Source organism: Jaculus jaculus, chromosome 2, assembly GCF_020740685.1.
Source record: "Jaculus jaculus isolate mJacJac1 chromosome 2, mJacJac1.mat.Y.cur, whole genome shotgun sequence".
Lineage (NCBI taxonomy): Eukaryota > Metazoa > Chordata > Mammalia > Rodentia > Dipodidae > Jaculus > Jaculus jaculus.
In genome coordinates, this window is record NC_059103.1 from 62990472 (window position 1) to 63013049 (window position 22578).

Here is a 22578-nt window from a genome sequence, read left to right on the forward strand (position 1 = left end):
CCCGAGACTATGTGAGTCCTATTCCCCTGCACCCATGTAAATCTATGGGCATAACCACACCCATCCTCAACCCATCCATAACTACAGGGACAGAGAATTGAGAAAAGGTCTCTCACTGGACTGAATCTGGTTGCCCCAGGAACTTACCTATTTCCTAGCACTTGAATTACAAGCATATACCACTATGTCCAGCTTATTTACCTAGGCTCTAGGGATCAGACTTAGGTTTTTCTGTTTGTAAGGTAAATACTTTATAAACTGAGCTATCTCTCTAGCCCCTAAATTACATTTTCTTATCCATCAATCTGTAGATGCTGCCATATCTTGGCTATTGTGACCAGCACCGTGATGAGCATGAAGATGCAGCTGTTCCTGACATACTGATTTTTTTTTTACATTTTTGTAAATAACCAGGAGTGGACAGCTGGATCCTATAGCACTTCTTTTTGTCAGGCTTGTACAGCCAGCTTTGCCTGGTGCTCCTGTGAGGCTCTCATATGCCTTTATCGGCTGAGCATCTGGAAATCCAAATTTTGAAACGTACCACATTTTAAACTTTGAGCACCAGCATGATGGCACAGGGGAGAAATGTACATGTGAATGTAAATAAAATATTTAGCAACAACTTAATGGTTTGTATATAAGGTATGTGTGAAACTCATTAGATTCGAGTTACATACCCAAGATTATATGTCATACAGACATCAGCAACTACAAAAAAGTTGCAAAATTGGAAAGGTCTCATCCCCAGCCATTCAGATAATGAACAGGGGACCTGGACTGAGAATAACAGAACATGTAAAGATCCACTTTTACCTTTGCCTGTGAGGTCTATAAGATGCAACAGGGACAGGTAGAAGAAGGGAAAACATTAGGCAGAGAAAAACCATGTGATGGCCCTAGTCCTGTGTCTTCAGTATTGGCTCTGTTTCAAGTTTCATTTTCAGAAAGAGGAAAATCGAAACTCCGTCAGCTGAGTCTTAGTCAACAGAGGTGTGTCCTTCCTCCCTGTGACAGGATGTTGGTGGTGTGGCTGGGCTCCAGCCTCATAAAACCTGCAAGGAAGCTTCAGGTGTCTACTGCTCACCATGGGGATGCTGGTGCCCATTGCACCGTCTGCATGGCTACTGAGCTTAGTGGAGCAGCAGCTGGGCTCCCTCTGGGGGAGGTTGGCTGCCCTGCTCTTCTGGCTAAAAGCAGCGTTCTGGTGGCCAGGTGCTGACAGGGTACAGAGGCAGGTCAGAGGAGACACTGAAGAGACCCAGAAGGAAGCAGGAGAGAAAAGTGTTCTGCACACAACTCCAATCAGCATTAACTATCACTTCACTCGCCAGTGCAACTACAAGTGTGGCTTCTGCTTCCACACAGCCAAGACATCCTTTGTGCTGCCCCTCGAGGAAGCCAAGCGTGGACTGCTTCTGCTTAAGGAGGCTGGTGAGTCCTTGTCTCCAGAAGAAGGCAGGATGCTGTATCCCAGAGAGCAGTGTGTAGGGGCACAGGCTAGGAGAGGTCAGAGAATCCAGGCAAGCATCACTGGGGATGGAAAAGGTAGTACTGCAAGAAAGAGTAAGACCCTGCTAAATCAGGTAGCTGGCCTGGCCATGGAGCAAAAGTTCCCCATCTCCTATCAGTAGAGTTAACACGTGGACAATCATCCTTGTACTATACAGGTGTTGGAAATGGGCAATTTGAGAAAGTTCTATCACTCTCAGAATTTGCCCAAAACACAGAGGAGTTTGTGTTTTCTAGAAACATTGAATGAGGGTAGGTAAAATGAAAAGGTAAGCCTTTATCATAAAACAATAGTAGAGCTTTTTACTTTGTTCATGGTTGTGCTCATCATAGGAAATTTTCAAAACTAATGTTGACAAGAGCTCCAGAAACTTTTTTTCTTGAGACTTGCTTATCATCACAGTTATCATTTACAGGCAGCTCAGAGTGAACTCAGCAATGAAGTTCAAATTTAACATCTTCTCCAAGTCTGTTCTTCCTCCAGTTCCACCATTCCCCCTTAGCTGAGCCGCTCCTTTACCCAGCCACTTCCTTCTCTCCCTGCTCAACTACTGCACTGAAGAGCAGCAGACACGTACCAACACCTGCTACCTGTGCACCTGGATGGTTTCTGAGAGCCCCCAGGTGTGCAGCTCTCCGACAGACAGAACGGGCGCCCGCGCTCGTAGCTCTCCCAGCCCCCAGCCTCCGTGCCGCCTCCACACAGCACAGCCGCGCATCAGAACAGGGACCCGCGTGCTGTGTGAGGAAACCGCTGTGCTGCTTTCTGGGCTCTGAAAAATTTGACTCCACTGCTTGTTCATTGGCTAATCTTCCAAGGAAAGATTTTCTGCCTTGTCATCATCTCTGTGTTCTAGACCAAATTCTTGCCATTTCTCAATAGGAATTTTGTAATTCCTCTCATCTCCTACTTCTCACAGGACAGTATGGCCCATCACTATAATGAAGCTTCTGAAATCTGCTTCCTAATCAAATCTTACTGTCTTACCAAGCCACATTTGTGAGCTAGCCCTGATGTCACAACTATGACAAGCTTGCTGTCCCATCTGTATCTTCTCCCAGAAGCCTCTGGAAGGTTTTTAAAAATTATTTTAATTGGGCTAGAGAGATGGCTTAGCGATTAAGCGCTTGCCTGTGAAGCCTAAGGACCCCGGTTCAAGGCTTGATTCCCCAGCACCAACGTTAGCCATATGCATAAGGGGGTGTACACGTCTGGAGTTTGTTTGCAATGGCTGGAGGCCCTGGCACGCCCATTCTCTCTCTCTCTCCCTCTCTCTCTCTGTCTCTTTCTCTCTCTGCCTGTTGCTCTCAAGCAAATAAATAAAATATTTTAAAACATTATTTTAATATTTTTGCATGGAACATCTTTGAGTCACATCACTGTGACCTTTGACTTCTAAGGTTCTCTTCAAATATCTGACCAATTTCCAGTTAAATGTGTCTATCCCTAAAGCAAACAGGGGGTGGGGGGAACATAGAATGATGTCAAAATATTCGAATGATTTTTCTTTTCCTGGATAAACAGTGAAATAAACACATGGTTATTCCTATGCAATGGCATTGATATTGAGAAAGAGGACTAGGAAAACAAAATAATGATTGACTTGAACCTTGTGGGGTGTGTGTGTGTGTGTTCAGACATTTGTGCCATGGCATATTTGTGGAGGTCAGAGGAGACCCTTGAATTTTGATCTTCACCTTCTACCTTATTTGTTTATCACTATATGCTAGGTATCTGGCCTATGCATTTCCAGATGGTCTCCTGTCTCCACCTCCTATTTCACCATACGTGTACTGAGATTACACACATGTAATTACAGTGCTTTTTGTGAGTCCGAGGGATTCAAACTCAGGTGTTCATGTTTGCACAGCAAGTGCTTTTCAAACTGAGCCATATTACCAGCCCTTCATTATTTTTATATTAAAAAAATTACCATTTTCCATGCGATTGGTATGGCTACAGCTCAGCAGTCGAGCACTTGACCAGCCTGTCTCCTATCCTCAGCATCACACATACTCAAAAATAAAATAAAATAGAAAAAGATTATGTTGGAAGTCCACAACTATGTTTTTGCCTCTCGTAGGTATGGAGAAGATCAACTTTTCAGGTGGAGAGCCCTTTCTACAGGACCGTGGTGAATACTTGGGCAAGCTTGTGAGGTTCTGCAAAGAGGAGCTGGGCCTGCCCAGTGTGAGCATTGTGAGCAATGGAAGCCTGATCCGAGAGAGATGGTTCAGAGACTATGGTAAGCTTCACTCGTGACATTTGCCCATCGGAGCTAAAAGTGTTGGCACCTTTATCTTCTTGCCTGCTAGGCCCCAGGCCAGACCTTCGAGAGAACTGGAAGGGAAGAAAAGCAAATCTAGCTTAATCTTCTTTTAATTTTTGTGTGGTGTCAGGGCACTACACAGAAAATGTTGGCAAGTAGGACGGATCTCCCAGGCCTCACCATTTAGCTCACTGGGCCACATAGTACCCAAGTGTAGCCACTACTAAGAAAATGAGTGACTTTTATAGCTCTGTTGGGACTGTGATATATGCCAGGTCATCTACATTAGAAGCTCATGGTGTATGGAGTGGCTGACTTAGGGGCTCTAACAAGATTTTCTGTGTAACCAATATTAATAGCCACTGGATTCTGGTTGGGGAAATGACTCAGTTGGTTAAGTCCTTGCCTCACAACCATGAGGAACTGTGTTCAATTCCAACAAGCCTATATAGAAAACATCCAGATATGGTGGCATGCAGGTGTTGGGGAGGTGGAAAAAAGAGAATCCTTGGGGCTTACTGACCTTCAAGTCAAGCCTGATTGCAAACTCCAGGCAAATCAGTTTATTCAAAGAAAGCTGGCACTTTCAAGCTCTTGGGGACATTAACTAGGGATGTCAATGGTATTCATCTGCCCAGATGAGGGCAGAAGCTATACATGTGGATATATTCTGCCTATAGAGCATGGAGAGAAGATTCAGAGCCAGAGAACGTGATCAAGGAAGAGGCTGAGATAGTAGGGAAGGGGCCACTCGATGGAAAACACTGGAAAGTTCAAAGTGAGCTTTAAGAACCAGATACTGAGGCATGAAGTGCACAAAGCAATGTAACCAGACAGCAGTGGCCAGGGGTTTGGGTTGTGAACCTGGCCAAGCACCCCTCTCCGAGATGGGCTTGACATGTGGATCTCTGTGGGGCATGCAAGTAGAAAGAAGGACCCCTGTGCTGCAGACCTAGATGACTCGTGGGCACACGGGATAGGTGGAAAGCCAGCATCGGTGGCAGAGAGACAAGACCACACTATGAGGACTGGGGGATGGGAACATCATCCCTCTTCACAGTAGTCAATGGACATCTCATTAGAAACCTTTTTGATTTTTTTTTTTTTTGAGGTAGGTTCTCACTCTAGTACAAGCTAACCTAGAATTCACTATGTAGTCTCAGGGTGGCCTTGAACTCATGGCAATCCTCCAGCCTCTGCCTCCCAAGTACTGGGATTAAAGTTGTGAACTACCACATCCAGCCATTACAAGCTTTTGACTTTTGTGCCACATGGAAATTGTTAAATGCTCAAAGTATTTAGGAGACATAAAATTACATTCTATATTAAATCTGCCAATTAAAATATATGCAAATAGTTAGAAATATTTTAGATGTTTGGGGACAAGCAAGATGTATATTTATGCCTCCCTGTTTCCCTATAAATTCTTCATCCAAGCTTCAAGGGCCAGGGATGGATATCTGTGTGTGTTTGGGCATGAGGAGAACTCGGTCAGACTCCTGCAAGTTTACCAAGTTCAGCAATTTGCAAGTTGAAGTTCCACAGCTCACTCTGAGAGCCAAGATACAAAGCACAAACCGCAGAGCAGAAGTACACCTCACTGAGGCCTCCAGGGTCCAAAGCCCATGGCTGAGCCCTGTCTGTGCAGTGCACACAGGCTGTGCATTCTATAGAGCAGCAAACTGCAGAGACATGGTTGGAATGTCTGTACAGAAGGTTCCTGTGACTTTTTTTTCCTTACATATATTTTATTTATTTATTTGAGACAGAGAGAGAGGGAGATAATGGGCATGCCAGGGCCTCCAGCCACTGCAAACCAACTCCAGATGTATGCACCCCCCTGTGCATCTGGCTTATGTGGGTCCTGGAGAGTTGAACTGGGTCCTTTGGCTTTGCAGGCAAATGCCTTAACCGCTAAGCCATCTCTCCAGCCCTTTTTTATTTTTATTTTTTGGTTTTTCAAGGCAAGGTCTCACTCTAGCTCAGGCTTACCTGAATTTCACTGTGTAGTCTCAGGGTGGCCTTGAACTCATGGCAATCCTCCTACCTCTGCATCCCAAGTTCTGGGACTAAAGGCGTGTGCCACCAACCCGTGACTTTTATATCCAACAGTTTCACACAAGGCTGGTCACTTTAGCACAAACTGCTAAGTGGCAAGGTAGAGCCAATCAGACCCACAACAATTCCACCAAACACATTATAAATCTTTCTAAATAATCCTGGCAGCTGGCTGAGGTGATGGCTCAGTGCTTGAAATGTTTACAGCATGAGGACACAAGTTTGAATCCTCGTCACCTACATATAAGTCAGGTGTGACAGTGTGCATCTGTAGTCCCAGCACTCGGGAAGCTGAGATAGGAGTCTGCCAGGTGGCTTCCTGTCTAGGGGAGTTACAGAGCCACAGTTTCAGTGAGAGACCCTGAATGGAGAAGATACCTGACATTGACATACACATGAACATGAACCCACATACATGTATACCAATACACACAAGCATGCATATACTCGTAGCACACACATGACCACATAGACATGCATACCAAACACATATTCTGGCAAGTCTTGACAGGTTGATCCTATATACAGGCATAGATAGACATCTCCTGTGAGTGTTATATAGCATAGAACAGCAATACAGCATTTATATATGCAGAGTCTCAATCACATCCCATGGTGGGGCATGCAAGTAGAAAGAAGGACCCCTGTGCTTCTTGAAAACACAAGTATATCCTGTCTTTCAAATCATTCTTCCCAGGAGTTGTGATCAACGAAGCTTAAAACAACAGGCAGAGATACTACAGAAGTATAGCAAATGGTAGAAAAGAGTCAGAGCATAGCCAGTGACTTAAATATGCTCCGCAGACTTGTAAACCAAGCAGACAATGTTTCTGAGGAGAGCATGGGTCTTTATGTGTCTATTTTTGTTCACATTCCCTTTGGGTTAGTTAGATGCTATATGTTCAATTAGTTCTGTCATCCCAATATCATGTCACATTAAGAATTTATTTGAGAACAAGTTTTAGAACATTGTGAGTTGTTTCAGATACTGACCATTGCCTTATTCTGCATTAGATGTTTGTTACATTTAGGAAATAAAAGTAGACCTAAAGTTGAAGCAGAAAATGCTCTTTAAAAAATACTAGAGAGTAGTAGCTTAAAGAATTATTAGAACCCTTAACTTCTACAAGTTGAAAGTAATTTCAAGAGAAAGTGATAACTAGGAATCCTTGGCCACCTATAAGGAATAACTCATACTGGAGTTCCCCAGTGCATTTGTATCTGACATAGAACAGGAGCTCTGTAAATAACTGAGATGGTAAGTCAAATGAATGAGGCATGTCAAGAAGAAACTAATGAATGTGGGTAAAATACTGAGTATCTTCTAACAAGCAATTTTGTCCCTGTGACAGAAAAAAAGAAAGAAAATCTATAATTCCTTATAAGTCTGGGATCCTCAAAATGCCTACCTCATTCATTACTTTATGACTTCTGTGCAGAAATAAGTGGAAAAACCTCAGCCATATAAATAAGTATTCATGTAAATACATATGCAGTTTTAAAATGAGGCCTGGAGAGATGGCTTAGCAGGTTCAGGCGCTGGCTTGCAAAGCCTAAGGGCCCAGGTTCAACCCTTCAGTACCCAAGTAAGCCAGATGCACAAGGTGGCACATCTGTCGGGAGTTCATTTGCAGTGGCTGAAGGCTTTGGCACATCCATTTTCTCTTCCTATCTGCCTCTCTCTCATAAATAAAAATGAAATATTAAAAATGATTGTGTATAAGTAGCTCCATCAACTTATTATACACATTTTATGAGTACAAAGTATAGCCCACATCTTACTGACTTGTATGTGTGTAGGATGGGTACTAAAAAACCTGAATCAGAGATGCAAGCAAAATAATGTTTACTTATTAGTGTATATACATACAGTGTATGTGCATGATGTATGTATGGGTTTGTGCATGCTATGGCACACATGTGGAGGCCAGAGGACACCCTCAGGGTGCTTTTGTTCTCCCTCAATCATCTTTTGAGTTAGGGGCTCTTTCATTGTTTTGTGGCTGTAGCTTGCAAGCTTCTGGATTCTCTTGACTCCACCTCCTATTGCTGTAGGCACATTTGGATTACAGACACATGACACTCAATGTCTGAATTTATATGGGCACTGAGAAGGACTGAATTTACATCAGCAGGCTGGCAAGTAAGCACCTTTAAGATGCTGTCATCATCTCCCCTCTAGATAGGTTTTATTGTAGAGATTAAAATGACTTGAAGTGCTTGGTTCTTGGATAGAAATTTTTCAATGACCATTTTCATTCAGGTGAATACTTGGACATTCTCGCCATCTCCTGTGATAGCTTTGATGAGCACATCAACGTTCTTATTGGCCGTGGTCAAGGGAAGAAGAACCATGTGGAAAATCTCCAGAAACTGAGGGCGTGGTGTAGGGATTACAGAGTGGCTTTCAAAATTAATTCTGTCATCAATCGATTTAATGTGGAGGAGGACATGAATGAACAGATTAAAGTACTAAACCCTGTTCGCTGGAAAGTAAGTGTACAAGGATGATTTTCTTGATTTTTTTTTGTTTGTTTTAAGGTGGGGTTTCACTCTAGCTCAGGCTGACCTGGAATTCACTGTGTAGTCTCAGGGTAGTCTTGAACTCATGACAGTCCTCCTACCTCTGCCTCCCGAGCTCTGGGATTAAAAGCATGTGCCACTATGACCAGCTGCCTTTTTTTATTCTAACCCAGAAAGCATTTAGAAGAAATTAGGTTTAATGGCATTGAAACCAATCCTAGTACTAAGAATGCTGGACCTTTCCAGCCAGACCCTTGGTGTCTCTTTTAGCTGTTAAGCTTTCCACCACACTTTTCTTTGCTTTATTTTCTCCTGAGAACTTGAACTGATTTGTGGTAATATGTGAGGATGAAGGTCAAGAACATGCTAAGAGCATGAAGATGTTCTGAAAACCACATTTCTTCTTTAGAGTTCTTTTAAAAATTAAGTCCTTCTCTAAGTATGTGTGTGTGTGATGTCAGCCATGTCCCCAGGCCTGGAAGAAATAGAAAACAGATGAAAAAAGATGGATGCTAAACAAAGCAGGGACTAGACAGTGGTGATGCAGAGACCTTGGCCAGCGGGGCCCTGAGACCTAACAATGTATCCTACAGCTACCTGCCCCTCTTTTCTCCCTTACACACTTGTGTTTCTTTTTCTTTTAGTGCCTTACTCATTATTCCCTTCTGCATCCACTTTTTCCTTTCAGATTTACATATATAAACTGTTTCTCACTGATTTGGTTTGTTCATTTTCCACTGTTTTTTCAGAACACTTGACTCCTACTCAGACTTACATTTACCTGAAAACCTGAATGTTTGCTTTCTCGAAATGCTAGCTATCTGTAAGAGGGGTCAGTTCCTGTCTTCGGTGATTATTGATGCCTGCGGGCTGTTAGCTGAGGTATACAATGATGTGGGTCAGCCAGCAATGCTTATTTTGGTCACTCCTGTGGCTCCAAGCCTGCTCCCTACAGCTGTCTCCTCCTTGAGAGACAACAGCCTTGGCAGTTACCAGCAACTGTCTGAGTCTGGGCGGCAGTCACCACTCAAGAAGGTTTGCTGTCACATGAAGTCTTGAGGTGACTGGTAGGGAAAGGCTTTCACCCAGCATATGCTTGCTCATCTTTCAGGTCTTCCAGTGCCTCCTAATTGAGGGTGAGAACTGTGGTGAAGATGCTCTGAGAGAAGCAGAAAGATTTGTTATAAGTGATAAGGAGTTTGAAGCATTCTTAGAGCGCCACAAGGGAGTGTCCTGTATGGTGCCTGAATCAAACCAGAAGGTTTGTATGCAGCAAAAGTTGTTTGTTCACTACCACAAGAGTAAACTGATTTTGGAGGGCATCTTCAGCCCAAGAGCTGTGCACATTAATAGCTTTTCATTTTAGAGGATTTAGTATGGAGATGTGGGAAGAGTGTAGACCCAGGGCCCCCTAACGGAGGCCCACTATGGACTTCTGCCACCAAGGATGTCAGTGACCTCCAGTTTCTGTTTCTAAGAATGCTTAGGAGGATACCTCTCAGCTGATATGATTTGAAGTATAATTATATGTATAATCCTGACATTATATATGATGTATATATCATATATGTATCATATACATATATTCGATCTCAGCATAAGTGATAAATATATAATGGAATCCGAGGCAGAGCATCTAGGTCTGCAGGACTGGCTAGAACTTGTAGAGACATAAAAAATTCTCCCCTGACAAGGGACTGGCCAAAAGACACTCAAATAGCATAAGAAATGTTAGATACAGAATAATGAAATGGACACACACACTGTAGGAAAGACAGTTGGGAATAAACACTGGAAAATACACATGGAAAGAAAACTAAAGTTCTATTTGACTTCTCCTTTGCAGATGAAAGACTCCTATCTTATTCTTGATGAATATGTGAGTATTTTTCATGAATGATCACTGAAAGACAATGAAACAGAAATGCCAGTATCTTGCTAAAATGAATGCAATATTGAGAATGCATTTACTCCTTTCAACATGTGTTTTGTGGTGTTATAATTAACATGGCAGAACCCTGGCCTAATCTCCAAGTTCTCTAGTCAGCACTTTCCAGCACATCACCTTGATTTTTATTAGTAACCATGTGATGATGTCTCCCAGGTAGTCATACATCTGTGGATGTTACATAGATGTCATACCCAGTACACTTTTCACCATGTGGTTTTGGTTTGAGTTATAGTTTCTGCTATGATAGGACAGGGTCACCTTACATTTCATGTTATACTGAATAACCCAGAGGCTTCCAGACACTTCACTGGCTGATGAACGTTGACAACAGGAGGAAAGCCCTATTGTTTTTTTCAGACACCACTGATATGTCTCCATTACCATTACTTTCAAAGGAAAAGGAAAATCCACCTTTCTTAAAATGAGAGGAAATCACATTTGTTTTCCTTTGTCTTTGTTTTGCTATTTATAACCTTTGGACTTATAACTTCTGCTGATATTTCTACCCGAGGACAAAAATTTCCATTGAAAGATGTGCTTAGGGGGCTGAGGAGATGGCTTACTGAAAAAAAGTGCTTGCTACACAATCATGAGAACATAAGCTTAGATACCTAGATCCCCTATAAAGCCAGATTCCATAGTGGGTATCTGTAATCTCAATATACCTATGGACAAGATGGGAGGTGTAAACAGAAGAACCTGCCAGCTTGCCTAAACACAATGAGAATCCCTGCCTCAGACAAGGTGGGTGGTGAGGACATATTTTGGAGTCTGAATTGAAATGTTGATTGGCTAGGACTTCAACCAAAGTTCCTTAACAAACCTAGTTGAAACAAACATGGCTGAAACAAAATTTGATTTTGACAATTGAGTAACTTTGATTCAGCATGAATTATCTCCTACTACATACTCATTTCCAACCCCAAGAAGAGTAAAGACCTGATCCCTGCTTCTGATGATGGAAAGGATAGCAGGAAAGGGAGAAGGGGGGTCAGACGTGTACAGGGCACACCTGACTTCCAGATGCAGCCCACGCCCATCTAGGCAGTAGCTTTCTGGCTGCCCTCCTCCCTTTCTCAAAGAAGCCTTTGGAGGATTCACAGGGGCAGGCATAGCTGTCACTTAGGCCATGTCTTTCAGTTGTGCCTTCGATTGCACATTGACACCCAGTGCTTCTCTGTTTTTGTAGTAAATTTCCCTTCAGTGCATTATTTCTAAACAAAATTCAGGTGTCAGTTTTTACGAGATCTCTGTCCTTACTACCACTCCCCACTCCTATAGAGAAAGACTTGCTCAAGTGGACAGGATGTGCTCCCTACATTGACATACATACCCTAGCCTTTCCCTAGGTTCTGGGGTATAGGAGTCCATCCATGGAGGTCTAGGACCTCTGAGTCTGCTCACAGGTCCTTAGTACATGCTTGTTAACATGATCACAGAATCAAAGCCGGTTCTGGATGATGCACTTGGTTGAGTCATATGGGGTGAAACACATGGAAATTCACCAATTTCTGCCTTGCATTTCCTAGATGCGTTTTCTGAACTGCAGAGATGGGCGTAAGGATCCTTCCAGATCCATCCTGGATGTTGGAGTGGAAGAAGCAATAAAATTCAGTGGGTTTGATGAAAAGATGTTTCTAATGCGCGGAGGGAAGTACGTGTGGAGCAAAGCTAACCTGAAGCTGGACTGGTAAAGAAGACTCAAGAAGACTCAGCCTTTCTGGCAAGGGACCTGCAAACGTGCTGCCGCTGCTGCCTCGCCGGCTTCCGGTCTTTCTCTGTGTCTGGAAATCGCGTAAGGACAGCTCACCACGTGATTCTCTGAGGATTCATTGAAAAGGCACCAGTGACTTTTTACTTTGCTTCAACTAAGAAAGGGGTGAAGCGATGGAATGATAGTCGAAAGTACAGATACATTCCTTGCTTGCAGGCCTGTAATATATTCCACGGATGTCTGAGAGAAGCAAGCTCCAGTGATCCCCTGTGGGACAATATTTAATTTGTGTTCAGTTTTAGACTGAATTGCTTGTGCTTTTATTTTGAAGCCTTTGTCTTCATTCCAGAGTTAGTTCTTGCCTGCTAAATCCAATACATCCTCCAGCTATTGCTGCTTGCTATAACTTTTCTTTCCTTCCTTGGACTCTTAGACATTTTGTTCGGAAGCAAAGAAAGAGCAAACACATATACAGGAACCAACAGTGAGAATCTAGAAGGAGGTAACAGAGAGATGGGGAGGCATGGCCTCAGCACACTCTGACCTTGGATCAATAATGGCTACATTTGCTGTGTCAGCTTCACTTCCAAGATTCTGCAATATTGTTGTTTGCTTATTCTTTTGAGGCCCAATCACATTTTAGTGATGCTGACCTGGAACTCACTCTGTAGCCAGGCTGGCCTTGACCTCATGGTGATCCTCCCACTTTAGCTTCCGGAGTGCTGGGACGATAGGTGTGAGCCACCAGTGCTCGGTGCTTCCACGATTCTTGACAAAACCAACATGCACTTTACAAATCATGATGTGAGAATGACAGCATGCTTGGGTCACTATAGCCACCAGTTATTAGGGCACAAGCTGCGAACTGAAAACATGAGTTTGAGTAGAAGGTTTCCTCTGATCTATAAAAAGTGACAGCTACTGATTTGACATAATCCATAAAAGACCTGAAGGCCTTGGACGATAAGGAGCATAATGCAGAGTGTGGATGGTTTTCAGAGAAATACAGCTGTGGTTCCAAATAATCTTTCTCAATTAACTCTGAATTGGGTGAAATGAAATTCAGCATAGGTCCAGATGAGAAGAACCTGGCCCTTTTCTAGTTTTAAAAGAAGCAGGAAAGCATACTACTTAACCAAAATCTTCTCCCTGTGGAAATATTGTATGCAATTTAACTATGTAGCCTAGACAGCCTCTCACCACCAGGAAAAAAAAAAAATTCCTATCATTGCTTCAAAAGAGCAAAACCAGGAACAATTTTGTTTTGCCTAAGTTAATTGAGCTGCAATTCCAGTGCCTCCCAGTAGAAGGCACTTAAATGTCTGATTTTATGAAGTACCTTCATAAAAAAAATCTGCTATTTCCAGGAATTGGTGAGGTTTTTTTTTTTTATTGTTGCTGTTTCCTTGTGCTGAGAATCCAATCTAGAGAGTTTCATAGGAGTTAGTTTTGTGTTTTTATTTTCAGAAAAGCTATTTTATTGCAATTAAGTTATAATTTAACTGAAGTATGTTTGTGTCCCATGCAAAATAGTACTGCTTGTTTTTGTTTGTGTAAGACAGTCTATTTAGATCACCTAGAACTGGTGATCCTTACACCTCAGCTTCATGAGTGCTGGGATTACAGGTGTGTGTCACCACAACCAACTTTTATATACTTTTGTGGGTTTTTGTTTGTTTGTTTAAGAGAATGATGAGAAATGTTCCCCTGTGCATTTTATCATTACCTGAGCTTAGGCATAAAATAAATCTTTTAGTCAAGTTGAGTGCACATGTTTCACCTATGAAAGCCCCAAAGACCCTGGCTGATACACAGGAGGAGCTCAATCACGTGACTTGAAAGCAAACTGGGTCTGCAGCTCCAGCCTTCTGAATTGGAGTATATTGCTCGCTAGCTGACAGAAATGTATTTCCATTTTCTCTATGGAAAGCACAATACAAATTTACAAAATTCATTGAGAAGTGAGCCATTCTAAATAAAATTCCCATCTATTTTATCTACTACTAACTTTCCTCATGTACTGTCAGGATGTGGGAGGTCTTTATGTTTGAAATATTCAAAAGTCTTGTTTCCTCAAAGAATAGAAATAGAACCTTTTAGCCTCAGAGTAAAATTCAAATTTAGATTTGACAGTGTTACACTTTACTTCTTCAGTTGTATATATGAGTGTGCATTTTGTGAAATGTATTCCTGTTTTATAGGAAAATGAAGACCAATGTGATTGATGTTTTCTGAGTGTTACAGGCAAATGTTTTGAACCCAGTTATTGCTTACATCATAATGGTAACACTGAGTTGGACTTTAGCTAAGGAGCTGGAAGGGCTAAGACACAAGCAGCCCTGTTCTGGTTTACAAGCGTTCATCACCACAGGTGTTTTGCATAAGTGATATGATGACCACTGCCTGTTTCTTTTCAAGTAGGAAGGCGAGTGAGGTGATTTGTCTAAATCATCTCTAACATAGACTCATGTTTTATTTGCATTTGAGTTTGGAAGCTAAATTCTGTGTAGATAGACATGTAAACATTTGAACTTAGTAACTATTGGTTCTTTCTGCAATAATTCCCTATACATCCTATCATCTGAATGAAAATCCTATGTTGAATAAGTTATGATTAGGCAGAGTCCAATGTTGCAAAATTCATTCAAGTGGACAAATAAGATTAGTATGTATATATATATATATATGTATGTATGTATTGTCTTTCCCTGTGCAATTATACAGTGTTTTCAGGCTTTGTTCTAACGTATTGTGATATAGTCAGCACATGCAAATAGTTTTGAACATGAGCTTCTCTCACTGATTCCATGTTACAGAGTCTCTTTGGTGTGTTTTTACAGTTATTGTGTCCTTTTTACTTTAAAAGTCAATAAAGTTATCAGTATTGATCTGTTCTGAGTCAGTGGTGGGTAAGAAGGTGGAGTGAGAGAGGGGCTCAGGTAAGAACCCACACTTAAAGACAGATATCCCCAGAGGGACAGCATCTTGTGTCATATAGCATTCTGCGTGTGTTGGGAAAGCAGGCCTCAGCAGTGGGATTACTTGCTGTGCATTCAGTCACAGGCTCCTTCAGGGAACTCTGTTGGCTCTGGAATCCATGACACTATCTGGTGACTGGACTACATTTTCTCTCCTGGCCTGCCTCTCCCTAGCAGGACAAAGAGATCCAGTGTCCACCTTAGGTCAGACTTTGTTACTTCTGAGATCTACAGCATCTTCCTAATATATGTCTGGATTCTTTCTTGGTGTTGAGGGTAGAGTCTACTTTCAGAGAAAATCCTCCTTACATGGAAATAGTTACTGAGTTCAGAAAGCTCAGGAGGTTTCAGTGGTTTCTGGTTTTTATGACAATATCTCCAAGTTCTTCAAACTATCTCAGGTCTTGAGATGTCTAACATGGTAGCATGCAAATGCTAATGGAGTTCTATAGACCTGTATTAGTCATCCAAGACTGTCCTACCAAAATGCAAGGACATGGATGCCTTAAAAAACAGAAATGTATTGGCTGTGAAGATGACCCAACGGGTAAAGCTACTTGCTTAAAAACCTTACTGGCCTTGATTTGAGCACCCAGGACCCATATCAAGCGAGACTCACAAAGTGACAAATGTGTCTGCAGTTCCTTTGCAAAATCAAGAGTCACTTGATTGACTATTCTCTATCTTTTTCTCCTTTTCCTTCTTTTTCCCCACTCTCCCTAAAATAAATAAATAAGCCGGGCGTGGTGGCGCACGCCTTTAATCCCAGCACTCGGGAGGCAGAGGTAGGAGGATCGCCGAGAGTTCAAGGCCACCCTGAGACTACATAGTGAATTCCAGGTCAGCCTGAGCCAGAGTGAGACCCTACCTCGAAAACCAAAAAAAAAAATAAAATTAAATAAATAAATAAATAAATAAAACAAAATAAAAAAATAAATAAATAAATTTTAAAACCAGAAACTTATTTCTCTGGAGGTGTGATTCATGCTCACAGTGGCAGCCCATTTGTTTCCTAGCACTAGGATGACTGACGCCTCTCCATAGTTCAACTTTTCCCTTCTCTTCTACTCTTCTTATATAGCCAGAATCTTATCAGACTGGGACCACATCTCCAAATGGAGTGGCACTTCTCACTAGGTCCACTCACTTTCTACTTACATAGTCATGGTCTGATTAGGGCTCCTCACTATGACTGCATTTGATCTTACTACCTGCTGAAGACCTCATGTCCAGAGAGATATAAAAACCTGTGGGTCAGGGCTTCAGCATGTGAATTTGGGGGTAGGTAGTTCAGTACACAGCATTGAAGCAATGTGGTAGAACATACCCATTTGTCTATATGATGCTACCTCAATAAAGCCAGTTGAGCAGAATATGAGTAGGATTAGTTGGTGACTCCCAGAAGGTCCCAAAGCTTACAATATTACCCTTATCAACCTCAGAGGAGCCTGAAACACCCTCATTGTTAATGGCACTTCTGAATTCCCCTGATTTCCTACAAAGCCCACAGCTTGCAGAAGGGTCAAACACGAATCTTACCACATTCATGTGAGAATTGGTCAGGTCTACTGTTCTGTGATGCACAGGCTGGTGAGGGGAACAAAGGGAAGCAGAGACAAAATACTGGAAGTAGCATTGGTTGAGGCAGCTTTGCTGGGTCAGTGTGATTCCAGGAGGGTGTGCTTAAAACCTAGACCCCAGCAGTTGGGATCTGGAGTGCCTGCGTGCTTTCTATGGCATGTGCATGGGCATGGAAGCGTTCAGTACATGACAGAAACCTCATCAAACCACACCAGTGAAATACCAAGACTGCCTTCCTGTGCTCTATTTTAAACTGCAGCCCACAGGCCCCCATATTCCCCAGGATAGCGATACATGTGACCCAACACAAAATAACAAACTTACATAAAATATTGGGAATATTTTTGTAAGTCCTTTTGTAATTGGATTGTGTTGTTCATGAATGTCAACATTGTAGATGACAGTGTCATGATACAATGTCAAAAGGTTGTTCAACATGCCTACTAGGGCAGCATGCCACAGGACAGCATTCATTGTGAATGACTTCTTGGGAACACAGATCAGGTTCCTTACTGAGGTCCCTGTCTGCCTATCTCATGCCTGGATGGCTTCTACTTCCAATCTTTAACTGGCTCCTGGCACCCTGTTTTTAAGTCTTTGATTGTTTGATGCACTTTAACTCTGTAAACACTTGATTAATAATGATTATTACTACTCAAAAGTCATCTGAAAAATGTATTAGTTCAAACTATATAAACAAGCCCTAAGATACCTATAGCTTATGACTCACAAGTTTATGTTTTCCTGGGCTTTTCTTTACAAAAGGCAGTGAGATACTTGAACTGATTGGGCCTGATCCTCCCACGACCTCAGGATGAGCACTGCAATAGATCCAGGTGGCTCAGAGGGGTGAAGTTCTTTACTCTGCCTTAGCCAGAAGTGTGGCTGCTGCACACACTCCATCAAGCAAGGAATCATGTGCTCTGACTTAGGGCAAAAGGAGCAGGGCTGGAAAGTAGATATTTAGTGAGCAGTAATTCTCTGCTCAAGTTCATTCCATTTTGGAAGTAATTTAATCCTTCCTTCCAAGTTGAGAAAGCCTTGACATTTGTCTGATCACAAGGGTCATACTCGGCTGATGGATACAGAAAAGCAGTGTACTAAGGAGTGCAAAGGTGGTTGAATCAGTCAAGAGCCTTCAGGAACAGAACGTAGCGCCGAGGGTTCATAGTAAGCTGGGAACTGGCACAGCCTCCTCAAGCCTCCGGAGATTTCATGTGTTAAATGAAAAGATTGGGTAGAACTTTTACTCTGGTCCACTTTAGCTGTAAATGTTTCTTTAGATTTCCTGGTATTTATTTTTGAGCTTCACAGAGAGCTGTGGCAGGCAGGATTCACTTGTTTCCCTAACAAGTATGTATAGAATGCTTGGATGCTGAGTGTTGTGACCTGAAATTTCCAGAGAATAAAAACTACACCTACATTAAACACGAAGCAAAGCCAATCTGATCAAATGGTCAAACTTCCTTGCTTGCAGAGTTGGGCTGTTTGCAGGTCCAGAGACAAATGGTCTTGTACTAATTTTAGCCCCCTCTCTGTGTGTGACCTAACAACCTTATGACTGTTAGGAAATTCCTTTATGGAATGCATAAACAGGCTTCTAGCAACCATCAACCCAAAGTTTAAAACATCAGATAGCATCTGAAACCTATGGCACAGACTTGGTACCTTTGCTAAAACCAGCCTGCTGATGTTTCCAGTAGTTTGTTTTTAAATTATTGATTTATGATTTTCTTTTTCCTGTCACAAAAGAATAACATGAATCCATCAGTATGCTGGAACATGGCATTTAGGGGAACCTGAATCTGTGTCTTGGGCCTTGTCCCTCAGATTCAGCTCTGTAGTAAACTGTCCCTTATTCCCTTTGAGGTGAGAGCTGTGTTTTCCATCAGCTGTATGGTAGTGAATAAGTTAGGGCATGTATCCACTTGCTGGGAAAAAAAAAAATCTTTGTTTTATTAACATCTCACTGTTTGCATTTAATATCATCTTTTAGAGGTATATTTTTAATTCTTTTCTTCTTTCTCTTGTTCTGTAATCTGTACTTATGCATGGGCACTTGACAGCTGCTTGGTACATTTGTTAATTGGTGGTTTAACCACAAAATTAATTGTCTCAACATTCTGGAGGTGAGTTCTTCAGCTAGACATGATAGTTCTCAGAGAAATAGAGTCATAGAAAAATATTTATGTATGTTCTACACGTTGTAAACAGCTCCAGATTTCTGGGATGAACATCCAAACCAGACATAGTATATGTGAGGAATGAGTTTATTTCAATTTATAAATCTAGGGGAAATCCCATCAATGTGGAAGAAGCTGCTTCCATACATGCAAACACAGAGGAGAGCACCTGCATACACAAGACCTCACAGCTCAGACTGCTCTCTGCACCTTCGTGCTGAAATCAGATACCCTCTCCCAAATACACCTTTAGGCTAGACTCCAGAATCCACCGCTAGTTACATCTTCTCCAGCCAGGAGGCTGGAGATCCCAGTTACAAGATTAATCAAACACCATTGGTGGGATTCCCTAAGAGGCTGAGAATGAAAGGAGGCTTTCTGGTGGAGGGAGGCAGGTGTGGCCAGGAAAGATTGCCCACAAAGTGGAGATAGTGAAGAGAACTTTCCTGTTTCTTTGGCTGTGTTCTGGGAGGACGTGAGGCACACCAGAGCCTTGCATATTGCAAAAAAGCACCATGAACCTACTTCAGAACAGCTTCCAGAATGAGTGAGTTGATGGGCACAGATGGGCTGAGGTGAGAGGTTATATCCCATGTCCCTTGCACCATGAAGTATCCTATGTTCCTGTGTGTGCCTCAGGAGTGGCAGAAGGAGAACCAAAATTCAATGTTTTGCTTATCTGTAGAAATAGGAACTTAAATAAAAATTACAAATTTAAGCCAGGTGTAGTGGGCGGTAACATACCTGTTACCCACCACTCAGAAGGCTGAGGTGAAAAGATCACAAATGTCAGAAGAATCTGGGCTAAACCATGAGTTCCAGACCATTCTGGGCTCCAAGATGAGACTGTCTTAGAAACAAAAGAACAAAAACAGGCAGAGTGTGTCCTGTGATGCAATAGTGGCATAACTATTATGATGGTAATTAACAGCTTAAATTAAAGATTAAATTTGAGGTCTGCTCCACAAGAGGGAACTGATATCTAGTACTGAAAACCAGATCAAAACCACAGCAAGAGAGACTATCAACCTAGGGAATCTATTATTGTTGTATTTCTAAGCAGATATCATGTTGAATTTCCCCTTAAGTATTTATTTTTGTATGTACAGATAAGCTCTATTCTCAGGCCCTGTCAGAAAAGCTATTTCTTTTCTCAGCAGTTAATGTAGAGAATTCTAACTGGCCAAATGCTGAAAGTAAGGAACTGACGAGTGTTTGGTCTTACACAGGATATCTATGTAACCCTCTCCAGGGCTCAGGGAGCATTGTGAAAGAGGGGACAGAAAGCATGTAAGAGCTGGAGGATGCGGAGGAGCACTGTGGAGATCTGTCACCTGAACATGACAGGCCATTCCAGTCATGAACTTACAGCAGCTGTGGGTGTCTGCACAGGACGTACACAGGGCGGGACCAGCAATATATTCAGTTATGGACAGTGAGGGGGGTTAAGAGCTCATTCCCTGCCTTCCCCTCTAATGAGCTGATGATAGGGGTGAGAAGAGGCAGTACAGTGGGAGTGAGGACACAAGCAAGGACAACATGGGGTACATGCGATCAATGCAATAGATGTATGAAAAAGTTATACTTAAAAAGTTAGAAGAATGGGAATTCTCTGGGTGTGGTGACTCAGGCTTTTATTCCTATCACTGAGGAAGCTAAGGTAGGAGAAATGCCATTTGTTTGTGGCCAGGCTAAGCTACTGAGTCAGTTTGAGGATAGCCTGGGCTATCTGAATACTGTTCTTGCAGACTGTATGATTACAAGTTCACTCAAACTCTATTGTCTATTTTTTATATATAAAAATTTAAGCCATGGATGTATTTTGAGCTTACTTCAATTGTTTCTGGTAGAAAAATCTTAGAATACCATTTTTTTCTGCCCCTGAGACATATATGTCATCACTTGTTCTCTGGCCCCCTTGCTCTTTGGTAACCACAGCCCATTGGGTGTGATCACAAAGAGAGACAGACAGACACCTGCTCAACAAATGATAGTAGGTGAAACAGACACTAATGGTGGGATCTTTAAGTGGGCTTGATGAGATCACCTCAGGTGAGAGGGGTCAGTCATGAGCTCTATAGGGGTCAGAGTGAAAATATGTGATGATAAATGGAATGTCCTTAAGAGCCAGACAGCTTGTTGGAAAGAACTGTGCTAGTTCCTCATATGCATAGCATGGCAGAGCAAATGCCATTTATAATTGAGCACTGAGCACTTACTGGGCTGGAGAGATGGCTTAGTGGTTAAGTGCTTGCCTGTGAAGCCTAAGGACCCTGGTTCGAGGCTTGATTCCCCAGGACCCATGTTAGCCAGATGCACAAGGGGACACACACATCTGGAGTTGGTTTATAGTGGCTGGAGGCCCTGGTGTGCCCATTCTCTCCCTCTCTCTCTATAGTTCTCAAATAAATAAATAAAAATAAAAAACAACAAAAGAAAATGAGCATTTACTATGCTCAGATCCTACTGGGATCACATGGAAGGATGTTCTATAGGTGCTTAAGATGTGAACATCTCAGTAAATACTCAAAGCATGAAGCATGGCACTGCTGCAATCCACATACCAACAAACTATTATAGTTAAAGATCTGAGAACAGGAAGGGGATGGAAGAGTGGGAAGGTATTATGGGAAAAAGTTAATGGGTGTGCATTTTTTGGCCTGCTACAAACTGTGCTTTTGATTCTTGTGTGGTGTTTCTCCCCCATCTCACCAATACTGGTCACATTAGCAAAGGCAACAGGACCCGGGAGTGAAGTCACACACATTACCACATCCATGCTCATAGGTCTCATTTGTGCCACTGGTATTGCACCAAGGCTCAGATGCCTGTTGGCAGCATCTTGTGCTACAGAAAAGCACCCAACACTGAAATACAGATATTTGCATTCCTTGTCAAACTTCCAGCCATCCTCTTCCATGCAATTTTTTATTTTTTAAATATTTTATTGATTTATTTATTTAAGAGACAGCAAGAAAGAGGCAGATAGAGTGAGCGTGAGAGAGAGAGAGAGAGAGAGAGAGAGAGAGTGAGTGAGCAAGCGAGCGAGCGAGCACCAGGGCCTTTAGTTACTGCAAATAAACTCCAGACACATGTGCAACCTTGTTCATCTGGATTATGTAGGTACTGGGTTCTTAGGCTTCACAGGCAAACACCTTAACTACTAAGCTATCTCTCTAGCCCGCCTCCCATGCAATTTTTAAATCATTCATTCCTAACTTCCCTACACCCCAGCAGGCTGGTAAGGTGTGAATGCATTTCTCTCAAAGCATAGACTTTTTGGCAGAACTATTTCCACCTTCTAATAAGAGGCTGGAGTAACAAAGTGCTGTTGTTAGGGTTATTCAGACTGCATTTTTCTTGAATAATGACATTTCTAGAGAGTGTTGGATGGAAACCAATGCACCAGAAGGCAAGGACATGCTTTTGCTTTAATTTGATTTTTTGTTATTTGAGACAGGGCCTCCACTTGTGGCCCAGGGTGGCCTCAAATTTTCGATCTTCCTGTGATTGCTGGAATTATAGGTTCAATCCACCACCTCCAACATATTAGACACAGCTTCTCAATGAAGGTGACCAGCGGTTTCTTTGGCCCAGATGTGATTGTACAGAGGAAGGACAAGTTATGCAGAGTTCTAGGTAGGTAAAAATTTTCAATTTTATTCTTTGGAGAACTGAGAGAAGTAGTAGCTAAAATTAGTGGAGACTCTCTAGTCTGCAGTGATATTTGGCTTATTCCAGCCTTGCAGAAGCTCTGTGCCATTGTGACAGACTATTGATACCTATATTTTGCACACAAGAAAATGGA

The 22578-nt window shown here is 42.2% G+C and overlaps 1 protein-coding gene across 1 annotated transcript; it reads left to right on the top strand.

The window, feature by feature from the left end:
- The first annotated feature begins 1088 nt into the window (after window positions 1-1088).
- Rsad2 (radical S-adenosyl methionine domain containing 2) lies at window positions 1089-12008 on the top strand. Its single transcript, XM_004656885.3, has 6 exons — window positions 1089-1434; window positions 3597-3758; window positions 8104-8333; window positions 9475-9624; window positions 10210-10242; window positions 11844-12008. Exons 1-6 carry the CDS (start codon window positions 1089-1091, stop codon window positions 12006-12008), a joined length of 1086 nt encoding a protein of 361 aa, XP_004656942.1.
- Window positions 12009-22578: the final 10570 nt, after the last annotated feature.